General features: G+C 46.8%; 1 protein-coding gene across 1 annotated transcript; it reads right to left on the reverse strand.

The window, feature by feature from the left end:
- Positions 1-289: 289 nt before the first annotated feature.
- LOC116323165 lies at positions 290-6,314 on the reverse strand. Its single transcript, XM_031743443.2, has 2 exons — positions 4,745-6,314; positions 290-1,352 (listed from the first exon to the last, which is right to left on the reverse strand). Exons 1-2 carry the CDS (start codon positions 5,852-5,854, stop codon positions 432-434), a joined length of 2,031 nt encoding a protein of 676 aa, XP_031599303.2. The 5' UTR covers positions 5,855-6,314; the 3' UTR covers positions 290-431.
- Positions 6,315-13,328: the final 7,014 nt, after the last annotated feature.

A 13,328-nucleotide genomic window follows, 5' to 3' on the forward strand; every position in this document is an offset into this window, starting at 1 on the left:
AAGGTAATCACTTCTTGCTTTGCCTTGTCATTTTGCAATAATTGCAATTTCTCTCTAATTAGGCCTTTTCAGTCCCTTGCCCTTTAACTGTGCAGTCGGTGGGAGTCTGAGATCCGCAGTGCAAAGTGAACATCTGTATAGAGGCTCTTGTTACCAGAGCAGTTAACCAGACAGATGTTACGATGCCCTGTGTATGTTCAGTGTGTGTACCCGAGAGGTTTGTATAGAAGGAGAGAGTAAGAGGACATTAGCAGAAGCAAGCTGTTCCTCCTGACATACTCACCCCAAGTTGCGTCTGCGCCTTGTCACCTTGGAAACTTGGTCTCAGCTCAGCTTGGCAAGCCTTAAATCACTCTCCACTCTTGCAGACTTGTGGCTGGTGCTGTGAATATGGCTCCATTCGATCAGCCCCCCTCTCCTGCTGCATTGTCTCACACTGTGGTCGAGAGCAGCCTTCTTTTCTCAGGGTACGGAGGAGCTTTGCGGGGCTCCTTCACTTTCTTTGTGTTTTCCGAGAGTCTGTGATGTGGGTAAGGTGGAGGCTTGCGACCTCTGTGGCCTTGTGCTGTGGCGCATACGTGTGACGGTCCCGCTGAGGATGCTCGCCTCTCTGTGTTAGTGGCGGACCCGGTTTCAGTCTCTGAGTCGGTGGGTGGGCAGCTGGCAGACGGCGGCAGGTTGGACGACGGAGAGAGTGGACCAGCAGATGGGAGATCGCTTTGTGTGGTCTGATAAGACCCCACTTTGGTCTGGATGATGACAGACGGGCTAAGAGCAGGGGGTGGGTTAGCCTTCGAAGACAGGGGAGAGGGAGGTGAGATGGGGCTGATCCTGATGGAGGAGGTAGCCCCAGGGGAGTGAGGCTGAGAACCAGAGCTACTGGGGAGATGGAAGTTTATCGTTAGAGGGGAAAGACCAGGAGTGGGAGGCCGAGCAGGGAGGCTTCTTTGGGGGGAGTGAGTGTGGTCGCGGGTCGTGAGGCTACTGGAGTATGGCAGCTTCCCGCCGTGTTTGGGTGAGGCCCCAACACTACCGGTGAGGTGAAGAGTCCGACTCCTCTCCGATAAAAATCCAGAGGTTAGCGGGCGCAGCTGCACATTGGGTGGAGACTGGCTCCTGCTATGATGCTCTCTCCTCAGGGTGCCAGATGAAGACACAGTTTCTGGCTGGTTTGCAGGCTCTGACAGCCTCTGATGTGTGATGCCCACTGTTGTTTCACTGGAGCTCGAGCCTGAACTGTAGCTGCTGTCGCTGGGAGGTTTGGTGCTTTCTCTTCCAGTTCCCTGCTCCTCCTCCTCCTCCTCCTCATTCAGATCAATGGATGATGTTAGATGGTCAATCTGTTGCACCACCTAGAAAGTACACGATTGACAGATAAAGATAGAGTCAGTAAGTTAAGTTTTCCTCGCTCTTCCAGTTTCTGTGATTGAAAAATGTCATCTATAGTTTTTGTTTGCTTTGGGTTTTGGTGCCACTGCTCCAAGACAGGGAATGCGGGACCTGATGGCGAGGTTCCCGTTTAGAGAGACACATATTTAGCAGACTGATCAAATGTTGCACATACAGAGTAAAGTAAAACACTGAGCTTTTTGGGAGTTGCCCACTCTGCTTGGCTGCTGGTCCAGCTGTGTGTGCTGAATGAAAAGAGAGGCGATAGATTGAGAACAGAGCTCTCCATTGTTCCCTTATACAGATCGGTTCACCTCTGGCAGTGAGTAATAGCCTGTGAAAACAGATGATGTCATGGTGATGTCATCGCAGTAATCTTAGACTAAACTCAAAGAGTTTTTGAGCTTTGTCAGAAAGCCTCAGTTACCGGGCAGAGAGGGTTTAATCAAAGACACCACGAGCTGCATTTTCACTTTAACGCTATCAGTGTAGCAGCATCCTCTGTTTAACCTGTCTCTTGTGAGTCGCTCATTTTATAAAAGTGCTGCAATACATAATTTATTATAGAGATAATAACACACTAGAAAAATAACACTTTCATCTGCAAATTGCTGCTTTTTTTTCTCCATAAATTCTGCATAATTGACCACCAAGAGTCAAACTCCTAAAGCAAATCTCTCGATAGCAGCACAAATTTTCATAAGAGTGCAGCTGGAAACAGTTAATATTTGGCATTATGTATGATAGATATTTTAACAAATTACACCTAACAACTATTGGCTTAAATTTGATCATTTCCTCAGTTAGCTGACAAGAGGAAATATTCTTTGCCTGGACAGCAGCGTGAAGCGGAGGGAAGAAGGGGAAAGATTCATAATTCCACAAAGATCTGCAGCTGAATTTCACCTGGGAAAACTGTGTTTAAATGGTTATCAGCTTGATCCCCTAATCCACCAGGATATGCAGTCCTGTGAAACTCTGTCGTTTCTGCTTCCTCAGGAATTAAGAGGTAAATAGCAGCCAGTACTTCTCATATATACATCATTATTTTATCATCAGCAAGTTTGAGCACTTCTATAAAAACAGACATCTTTGCAGTTGTGTTGAACACAATGCTCCAATCTTTCCGGAAGTGGACGTCCCAGAAAACTCACCGTAAGGTCAGACTGTGCAATGCTGAGAGAAACTGCAAAGAACCCAAGAGCTACTTCTCAGAGCCTACAGGCCTCAGCTAGCATGTTACCACAAAACCTCTGGAACAAATTTCTTTGGACAGACAAAACCAAAGTGGAGATGTTTGACCATAGTGCACCAACCCCTCTCATACCAACTGTCAGCACGGTGGTGGCAGGGTGATGATTTTGGCTTTGCAGCCTACAGACCTGGGCACCTTGCAGCCATTGAGTCCACTGTGAACTCCTCTGTATACCAAAGTATTCTTGAGTAAATGTGAGGCCATCTGTCCGACAGCTACAGTTCGGCTGAAATTGAATCACGCGAGAGGCCAATGATCCCAAGCGCAGCGTCAAATCTGCGACAGACCTCATCCAAAATTGAGACAGTGTGGCAGGAGCTTAGGAGAGCTGCACAAAGATGAATTCCTGCAAACCTCGAAGAAATGTTTCATAACATACAGAACTAAGCTAAAGCAGTGCAGCTCAGTCTGGTAAAACAAATCAGATTTGTCCTGCCAGTTTAGTAAAAATCAGACGAGGCACACATGCACGTATCCAAGTGCGTGCAGAGCATCCACACACACAACCCACACAACAAGACTAGAAGAAACAGCCATGTTACACACACACAGCCATACATAGATGGAAGCTGGAGAGATTGGAGGAAATTACACTGGGGAAGATGCTTGACCCATCACGCCACCTGCTCAATGTGCACAGATAAATCCTCGGTCCGTGCTGGATTGTTTTGTTCGCTGTGTTCAATATCCTTGCTGATGTCAGTGGATGACCTGATTTGTCTCTCTCTGTCTTTTTTTTAATGCTGGAGCTGTTTGAGCGAGGCATTTCATATTGCTTTGAAGTACAGCATGTATATGCACATCCAGTGACTCTGGGCAGGTGCTGCTTGTTAATGTCAGAAATCAGATGAGATAAAAGCGCAGAGGACCCTGGTTTTCATGTGCTTCTCCCAAGGGTGTTTATTAGAAACAGTGGGGGGGTTTATTGACCCTGCAGGTCCTCCTGATGAGTACCGAGAGACGTTTGTTGTGGAGCGCCGTTATTTAAGTTGCGTTTAGCTCTTTAAGTTCAATTCTGTTGTTGTTTCTCTTGAAGTTCTGAGTCATAGTTCAGCTTTTTGATCTGTCAAAGCGCCTCAGCAGAGGATCGCTATCATATTCAAGTGCAAGCCCGCTTTTGTGATGTCTTTTCCTCCTCCTGTGTGCGAGAGAGATCTTTAGTGTAATATTTGTTTAGCTTCAGACAAAGGCCTCCACTAATTTCTTTTCGTAGCCGTGATGAATATTAAACAAAGCTGAGGTTTGCTGCTCATGCAGCAGAATGAAAAACACGGCTTTGGAATAAATATGTGACCAAAGTCTTCTCTGGTACCTTATCTCCCTTTTCATCTGTTGTCTCTGTTGTGAAAATTTGGGACTTTTCTATTTCAGCATCTGCTTACTCACCCCCCGGTCCTCTTTCCCTTCTTTGTGTGTGCAGTCGTTGGGGTTTTATTAATAAAGCTCACAGCCAGGATGATGAGGTTACTACCTCGGGTTTAGCTGTGACCCCACAGAGGCAGATCAAATGGCAAGAGGCGAGATTTATGTGTCACTTTTACTGTGTGAGGCAGAGAAACTCAGACGTAAATGGATTATAAAAAGCGTCGGACGCAATCCAGCTGTGCCTGGAGCAGCATCTGTCCGTAAGAAGAGCGAGTGGAGGGAGAGATCCTTCATCTCAACAACCTCTGAACGCATCAGGCAAATGGGGCATGACTAGTGTCTCATTCACCTTTATGAAAATGTGCACACGACTCGAGCTGAAGCGTGCAGACAGACGACAGAGGAAATTTGGAGAAACAGTTGGGAAATTTTGGTGCTGCATTCATGCAAGCCGTGCTGCTGACTTTTTAATGCATGGCAAATTCTTGCTGAGGACGTGCATTTGGAGACCGGCTTGTTATTCATCGGTGCACAGGCCCTCGAGCATGAACATTTTCAGAAAATGAATGTGAAAGGACACGGTAACTTTTCTGTCCTGTTTTGTTTGTATTTCTCACTTCTCAGTCGCTCGAATGAAATGTGATGATTGAGAGGGTGACGTGGTTGAATCTGACACACTGAAAAAGATTTCATCTCATCTTTTTAGTCAGAGTCGAGAAAAATATGTCATGTTACCTCTTTCATTTCCTGATGAACATCCCTCAGGGCTTTGAGAACCTGCTCCAGGTTGACCACCACCCGTTTAATTTGGTTTCGCACCACCTTCCTCCTGCAGCTGGCCTCTTTCCTCTGTGACTCCCCTTCACTCTTTGGTCTGTGCTGGGCCCACGTCTGGTTCTGAGCCAGGAAAGCGGTGCGCTCTGAGGTCGGTCTGGGTTTCTTGGGGCCTTGTAGAGTTGTCGTACAGCTCAGCCCCCTGTGAGGAACCTCGGTGGAGAAGATAACTCCGTTTAGATCCTCCACAGGTGGCTCCCGCAGCGCTGTCAGGTCTCTTTGGCTCTGGGAGCTCCTGCTGTGTTTACTGGTGTAGCTGAAGTTGGAGCTGAATCCATGCTGCCTCTCTATTAGTCCCTGAGTGTCATAGTTCAGCCAGCTGGATGAACGGTGGTCTCTCTGACGGTGGGTGGTGTGGCTGGCGTAGTCCCACACCTTCCCCTCTTTGCCCTCCATACACATAACAACAGGCACGTTAAAGTTTGGCTCCTCAGAGAGCAGCGCAGCAACTGGAGCAGCAGGAGGTCCAAGCAGTGGCCCGTATTTCTTGACTGAGTTGCTACTGCTGTCACTCTGCGACTGATGGGGGCTCAGGTGGCTGCTGTGGTTCCTAACAAAGGTGTGGTTGTCCTGAGCAGCGGAGGAGCTGTTGGCTGGTCCCTGCGGCCCCTCCCCTGGGCTGATCTGTGCGTTGGGGTCTGTGCCAAGCTCTTTAGTCCGGTTCCACCTGGCAGGACTGTCCTCCCTCTGCTTCCCCAGACTCCCTGGCAGGATGTGGTGCCCCCTCAGCACAACTGGCAGCATCCTCGCCTTCCCCACCCCATTGCACCGAAGTTCAGCCTTTTTTCCGCGGTCCTTCCCCTGGATGGAGAAAAAGCCGATCCCTTTGGCTCTCTCCAGCGGGGTCAGGTTGTTTCGGGTCTCTGAGTTGGATTTGTACGGTCCGTTGAGCCCCAGGTCACTGCTGTGACCAGGCTTCAAGCTATTGCGCAGCCACGGGATGAAGTGAGGGGTGTGGGACTTGAAGCCTTTCTGCTCCCCAGGCGCCGGAGCCCCGCTGTCAGAGAACATGGTGATGGATGATGTCCGGCAGCCTGGCAGAATGAAGACGAAATAAAAGGGGAACGGGAGGACTCCTGAGACACCGAGAGCTTCCTCCTCTTCTTCCACGAATCTCCTCCTACCTTTGCCATTAACGGGCTTTATCCGCTCTGATGTTCAGTCTCGTCCCCCCCTTCCCTCTCCCCTCTCTTACTCTGTCTCCAAAACTTTTATCTGCTTTTTCCCTCCTCAGCGTTAGTCCCACTCACCCCACTCCCCTTTTTCCTGCCGAAGCCTGCTTCTGATTGTATCGCCCTTCTTCTTTTCCCTCAGTTTCAGCTTCCCCTCCCACTCTTTGCTCCGCTGTAGTGCTCTTGAGCCCCTCGCCCCCTCGCTGGGCCAGCCGTGGAGATGCCGAGGGCCTCTCTCTCCCTCTGTCGTCTCTCTCTGCCTGCCTGCATCTCACTGGCTCAGTGGCAGTGGAGGCTTCCTGTCTCTACATCTCTCTCTCTCTCTCTCCCTTCCTGTCTCTCTCCCCCCCGCACTGCGCTGCACTGCCTCCTCTCCTCGCTCTTTCTTCCTCCCACTCCCTCTCACTGCTCTAACTCCCTTTCTCTGTTTCCCTCTTCTCTCCTCATCTGTGTCTCCTCTCCCTGCTGCTCTCATCTGAGAACCTCCGATCGTCCTCGGTCTTTACAACTCTCGTCTCTTTCCCTCCTCTCTCCGTGTCACTATTTTTCTCCCCTTGCCCCACCTCCAATTTGCCAGGGAGAGCAGCCGAAGTTCAATCAAGACGCCAGTATTATTAATCCCCCTTTAGCGAATGTGTGCCCACGTGATTCCCCCTGCCTCCGTTCTCATCTGATTACTCCTTCCTCGGCTCAGCCCTTCACAATTAAATGCTGCTTAGGACACCAGAGGGGGTTTAAAGGAAAAGAGGAGGATAACAGCATAAAGGGATGAAGCAGGAATAGTAGGAGGCGGGGGGTGGGGGGCACATAATTGCGACCTTCAAGATCTGAGATCAGCAGCAGTTTGACAGAAACTATAAGCTGCCTAGCTACAAACAACAGCCTGCCTGTGGCTCGGCTCTCCCCAGCTTATTGTAACTGTCAGCAAATAGTGTCACGTTACATCCCAGTTGTTTTCTTGTTTTTATTTTCTACCACACATCCAACTTCCATTTGTTCCAATTACGCAGAGACAGCTGCTATTTTCGGGTTTCTCATTTACATTCCAATTCTTGGCTGTCTGGATTAGATTTCTTGTGTCTGACAAGCTCAAAAAAATGCCTCCTAGGTGCCTTTTCACTCAGCTGTGGCTGCATAGATGCGTCCCTCCCTCACTGGCAGCAACCAAAATGAAAAAATGGCAGCAGAGCCACACAAAAGCCCTGACAAGTTTGCTGTCACTCAACAGCGAAACACTCAAAGCATCTGTCATTCTGTTAGTCAGCATTGCAATATACTCCTCCGGTAGTGCCCTGCTGAAACATGACTTCATTCGCTGACATATTTTACTATACAGGTACATGATGGGAGTGAAAATAGAGTCACAGGCTCGGCGTAATCTGCAGGCTAAGAAGATTCCTGCCTGCATGTCGACAGACGGCTGTCAGCCTCTAATGGCCATTAGCCGGGATAAAAAAACCCAAAACAATAAAGAGTGCGAGCGATAGAGCCGCAGTTATTGACCCTTTAGAGCTTCTTACTGCTCATGACATCCTGCTGCACGCAACCAAGTCCTGCTCCGCTTAACAGCTGGAGATTGCATTTTTATTGCACTGGATTTCACTGTGACACAAATGGTTAATCAGTCAGCTTTATTTGCAGTGTATCAAACAAAAAGTAATTTAAAGTGTTGTAAAGATTGATTAGAAGCACAGACAAACACATGAACTCACCAGCCAGTTTATTAGGTACGTTAGACCCTCTTTTGCCTTCGGAGGCGCCTTAACTCTTCAAAGCAAAGGTTGCTGCAGAGTTGTAGGCTCTGCATTCACCACATCCCAGAGGTGCTTTATTCCTCTATTGGGTGTCAAACAAAAGGCCCGCGGGCCAGAATCGTCCCAGAAAAGACTCCAATCTGGCCCACTGGGTGGCTTTGGAAAATATGAAGGAGAGCATAAATTTTTGGACCTTTAACTGCATTTTTATGTGTTTTACAGCTTTTCCCACAGCCATTCATACTACACCAAAGCAGTTAATTTAAAACTTTATGTTTTATTAATACGGGACAGTCAGGACAGGGCAAATTAAAGAACTTTCTTCTGTAATTTTACACATTTCTCATGTAGAAAAACTGACATGTGCTGTTGAAATTGCACTTCTTTATCTTATATTAAGACATCTCAGTGATTAAATGTGTAGTTGACCATCTTTACACTGACAGAAAGTGGAGTTTCACTCGTCCAGCCCACTTGAGATTAGAGTGGGCTTTATGTGTCCCTCGATGAGTGAAATGACTTTGACATCCCTGCTCTGTTGGACTGAGATCTGGTAGCTGTGGAGGACATTCGAGCGCCATGAAATTCGCTATCACATTATCCTGCTGGAAGCGCCCATCAGAAGATGGGTACGCTGCGATCATGAAGGGTTGGACATGGTCAACAATAATAATCTGCTGGTTTTCTACTTGATACAAAGTGGCCCAAAGTGTGCCAAGAAAGTATCCCCAACACCATTACACCACCACTAGCAGCCTGAACCACTGACACAAGGCAGGATGGATCCATGCTTTCATGTTGTTTACACCAAATTTTTCCAAATCCAAGGATTGCAGCGGAAACTGAGACTCGTCTTGTTTTGTCATGTGCGAACTGTAGCCTCAGTTTCCTGCTGCTGCACGCCCTCTGCCTCAAAGTTAGATATATTGTGCATTCAGAGCTGCTTCTCTGCATAACTTGGTTGTAACAAGTGTTTTTTTTGAGCCATCCTATCAGCTCGAAGCAGTCTGGCCAGTCTCTTTTGACCTCTGACATCAAGAAGGCATCTTCACCCAGAGATCTGCCGCTCACTGGAAATTTTCTCTTTTTCAGATTGCTCTCTGTAAACTCTACAGATGGTTGTGTGGGAAAATCCCAGCAGATCAGCAGTTTCTGAAATACTCAGCCTGGCACCAACAACCACGTTCAGTCGCTTAAAACACTAAATTCTTGACCATGTCTACATGTCTAAATGCACCATGTTATTAACCGATTAACGAGCAGTTGAGGAGGTGATGTGGCTGGTAAGTGCTGGGACTGGTTCACCAAATGAATTCGTCAGCACCACTCATGCCCAGATGACCCCAGATAATATTTCACAGGTTTATTGTGCGATGATTTAAACCTATGAAAATGAGCATGACATTTCTGGGGTTTCACTTTTTTTTTGCACATGAAGTTTGCACTAGACAGTGATGAAGTGCAGCACAGTCAGACTAAAAGAGAAGTTTACTATTGCACATTCATTCCAATAAACTCTCTAAGTGGGTTTCTGTGTGTGTTAAAGACCTTGAATTCAGTCCTCTTCAAGGTCTCAGCTTTCCTCCAATCAACCACCCACTTTGTGAGGTCCATAAATAACATGGCAGCCAAACACACAATCATCGCTCATTTTAAAGTCAATGCAGAATAAGTAGCTGTCACAGTTGCTGTCCATTTAAGGCTCGCTGGACAGCCTCTTGAGCGTGGTTGCCTTTATTTTCTCCATTATATTAATACGCTGAATATGTGTCTGAGTGATTGAAGGACAAAAACAAAAAGGGAACGTTGTCCTTTTTTAAACAGGAGGCCTTTTTGTCACCATCATACAGGCAGTCAGAGCATATGGTCTCCTTGTAACCTTGTCTACTGCCTCCTGCAGCGCTCCCTCGCTTGTTTTGAGTCCTGCAGCAGTCCGACTGCCCATCGAGAAGCAGCAGAGCGTGTGCGCACGGATACTTCAGCCTCCTGCATGTGTGTTTGCTAAACTTTACTGCCCCTGCACATACACCAGTGTCCTGGATGATTTTTTTTTATACACACACACTCACAGAGAGGGAGAGAGCACCAAGAAAACCTTACATAACTTGGTGGAAAAGATGGATGTAAAAGCAGTTCTTTGAAAGTCAAAGGCCCCATGTCTGTCAAAATTTCCTGTGCAAAATGGCTTTTAGTCACAGTGTGAATGCCTCGGGGCACTTGGGAACTTTCTATAGCCACCTGGACAGCGGAAACGTGAAGTCTGGGGAGGATTAAACCTGTTCGCATGACTGTATTTGGCTCTGCATTCACACAAAGTGAAAATGAAAAGTTTCTCGAGAACACAATGTTCTTCTTTTTTTGCCGTATTAAATATGGAAGTGAGCAGATGCTGTCTTCCCTGAAGTGTCCAGTGTCGCGCTGGTGATAATCCTAAGGGGTTCCTCATAGAGTTCTGTGTGCGCATGCTCGTGTGTGTGTGTGCGCGTGCGTGTGTGTTTAACAGTGTCTTTTCCGTCCTCTCATGTATATTTTTGTGTTGTTTGCTTTTGGATTCCCCTCCACTGTGCTTTTCATCCTTGAACAACACGTCAGTCAGGTGCTCTCTGAGGACTAGAGCGAGAAAGGAAGAGATAGACGTGGGGACACCAAGAGAGGCAGAGAAAAGAGGCGGCAGACACGGGGAGAGGGAGGGAAAAAAGGGGAGTTTTGAAAGACTTCTAACTTCCAAGCTGACTGTCATAGTTGTGCTTGCCAGAGGGGAGAGCACCTTTAAGCATACTGGATGAGTAACGATGTGGAGGGACTACAAAAGCAAAGTAATACATAATAAGCAGCACTCGCTCGGCTCTGCTCTGCCAGCTAACCTACATGAGATTGGTGGCGAGAAAAAAATTGCAAGTGCTCAAAAGGTCAGCAAAGGCCTCGCGTAAAAGGGGCTTCTCTTTTACGAGCGTGCACACACTGTAATAAGATTAAGAAAGCGTGAAAGCAGTTGTTACAGTGGGATGTTGGCCTTGAGATGAAAAAGCCCCACATATAATGTAGTGTCCAAATCAAAACACGACAAAATATCTTATCTGCCGTCCGTAAGCTCGGTTACATTAACGCAACAATTCACGCGTCTTCGGGCATCTGCTGCTGCGACTACAAACCTGCAGCAAACACACGTTTCCTCCGCTGGTTTTCTTTAAAATGACACAATAAAGGCTATCATCATAGAAATAGGCCGTTGAGTCATTTTGCAGTTTTTTCTTCAGTGCCACTAATCCTTTGACTCCAGTCCCAGTCCCTTTCCTCACTCATTAGGCCTGAAAGGCATTTTATTCTGGCATGGACGATAAAAGAAAATCTAAAAATACGGCTGTGTTGTTGTACGAGGGCAGAGCGTTGCCTGTTGTTTGAACACAATGCCCTTTGGTTTGTTTTGTTGCACCACCCACAACTCAAACATTAGGGTGTTTGTGCCCGCATTGACATGCGGCCAGGTTTTCGCAGTCTTGTGCCAAAACTAACTGCCTGTATCCTTGCAGGGATGGACCGTGAAAATGCTGCTCGGTTCGTCCTTCCTCGCGTTTGTACGTGCAGGCAGCCGAGCAAGGAAATCATCCCTTTTGTCATTTTTGATCGCAGAGAGAAGTGCGATGCCACAGCATCTCAGCTCAGCTGCGTTTAGTTCGGGTTCGGAGTCTATAGCGCAAATCATAACTCGGTAATCTGTGCTCGAACACGAGCGGAAAGAGTAATGGTTCCTCTGTATGCCTCATCGTTTCAGCTCCCTTCTTAGGATGCAGGCCGGCTCCTTTGTAGTCACTTCATTATGTAAAAATGATAATTATGCCCCAATGGAAGCCAGCTTCACCAAAATGTATCAGAGGCCTCATTCACATCCGCTGATAATCACGTCGTGACTGTCGTTTGGAAATTTTAATTTCCAGAAAGTGTTTAAGCGAGACACCCACACTGCAAATGAGAAAATAAGCAAACTTAAATTCCCTCACACCTCCCCCCCCCCGCCCCCCGGAGATACTTTTACCTCTCAGGCAGCAACAGAAATTAATAATTTAAAGGGGCAGCACACCCCAAAATCACATTTACATATTTTCATCCTGGCCTGTAGCCTCACACGTGCATCGACATCATTTGGTGTGAGTTTCCCAGTTTTCAGAAATAGCGACGGCTGCCTTTTTCTTTAATACAGCTGAACTACGTGGCACTTTGCTTGTCAGGCTTAAAGCAACAAAAACCTCAAAGGGCTCAATCTACAGAAACATTTTGGCAAAATGTCTTAAAATGTGTTTCTTTTTCTAACATTGAAGCTTAGACCAAGTTACAGAACAGATTTTGTTTTTGCACATTTACTCCACATGTGCTGCCTCTGTGTGAATGCTGTTGCTCCTTTAACCTTTATTTTCATATTTGGTGACTTTATATTTGAAATGGAAATATCTGAAGAACAGTTAAAAATGAATAATGCGGCAGTCCTTTATATCTTACACCTTATCATATCAGCCCAGCAGAGCGCTTTGCTTCCTTGTGGTCAGTTATATATAGTTAGTCAGGTATAGTATAGTATAGTTGTCAGAATGGGAGGCAGAGCCTTCAGCCATCAGGCCTCGCTGCTGTGGAACCAGCTGCCAGTTTGGATTCAGAAGACGGACACACTCTACTTTTAATTCAAAGCTTAAAACCTTCAAGCATATAGTTTTGGGCTGGATCAGGTGACCCTTAGTTATGCTGTGATAGTCTCTGGCTATCACAGGATATCTTCAGTATTTACTAAACTGTCTCTCTAAACCACATTATGCCTTTTGCTCTTTTCTTCCACTCATCCCCTCGTGGTTGCAGCAGATGGCCGCCTCTCCCCGAGCCTGGTTCTGCTGGATGTTTCTTCCTGTTGGGATTTTCCTCCCACTGTCACCAAGTGGTCGCTCACAGGGGTTCATAATTCTTGGGGTGTTCAAATCTTGCTTTTGCTTTGGTGTTTTAGCCACCCCATGTTTATTTTCTGAAGCAGAAGTTGTATGTTAGTGATATGAAAAAGAGTGGACGCACATATTGGATAATTAGTGCCAAGTAGTGGACTCAGATAATAAAAACTGAATTTCACTCACCAAAATTGAAGCACAAATTTCTTGGATAGTCTGTACCACAGAGAGTAATAATGTTGGTCAGATGGTCCATTAAAAGTGGTCCAACAGTGCAAACACAGTTTAATGATTCAAATTATTGGATAGGCCTAGCAGATGCTGAACTTTGACCAACTCAATTATCCATTTAAATGAGCTGTAAAATACTATGAAATTTAAAAAAAACCCAACAAAAAAACCCCCTAAAATTTCGACTTACCCCCAGCTGCAGAGCCAAAGCTACTGATAAAGGCCAAACTGTATTTTGTACCAGGCTCTCTCATGCTGTAACTTTTAGGATCAGAGTTGGTGGGGGGCGACTCCCTTTTGGAGCCAGCCTCGAGTGGCTGCTAGTGGTACTGCAGTTTTACCTTCATTGCCGAGCTCCAGAGGGTGCCGCTTAATTGACAGCTAACAGTCTGCAAACCTTGTT

This window comes from Oreochromis aureus, linkage group 23 (assembly GCF_013358895.1).
Source record: "Oreochromis aureus strain Israel breed Guangdong linkage group 23, ZZ_aureus, whole genome shotgun sequence".
Lineage (NCBI taxonomy): Eukaryota > Metazoa > Chordata > Actinopteri > Cichliformes > Cichlidae > Oreochromis > Oreochromis aureus.

Coding starts and splice junctions, on each gene's coding strand:
- LOC116323165 (XM_031743443.2), bottom strand. CDS start 5,854: ATGTTCTCTGACAGCGGGGCTCCGGCGCCTGGGGAGCAGAAAGGCTTC. Junction 1,353..4,744: donor TTCATCAGGAAATGAAAGAG/GTAACATGACAT, acceptor TGTACTTTCTAG/GTGGTGCAACAGATTGACCA.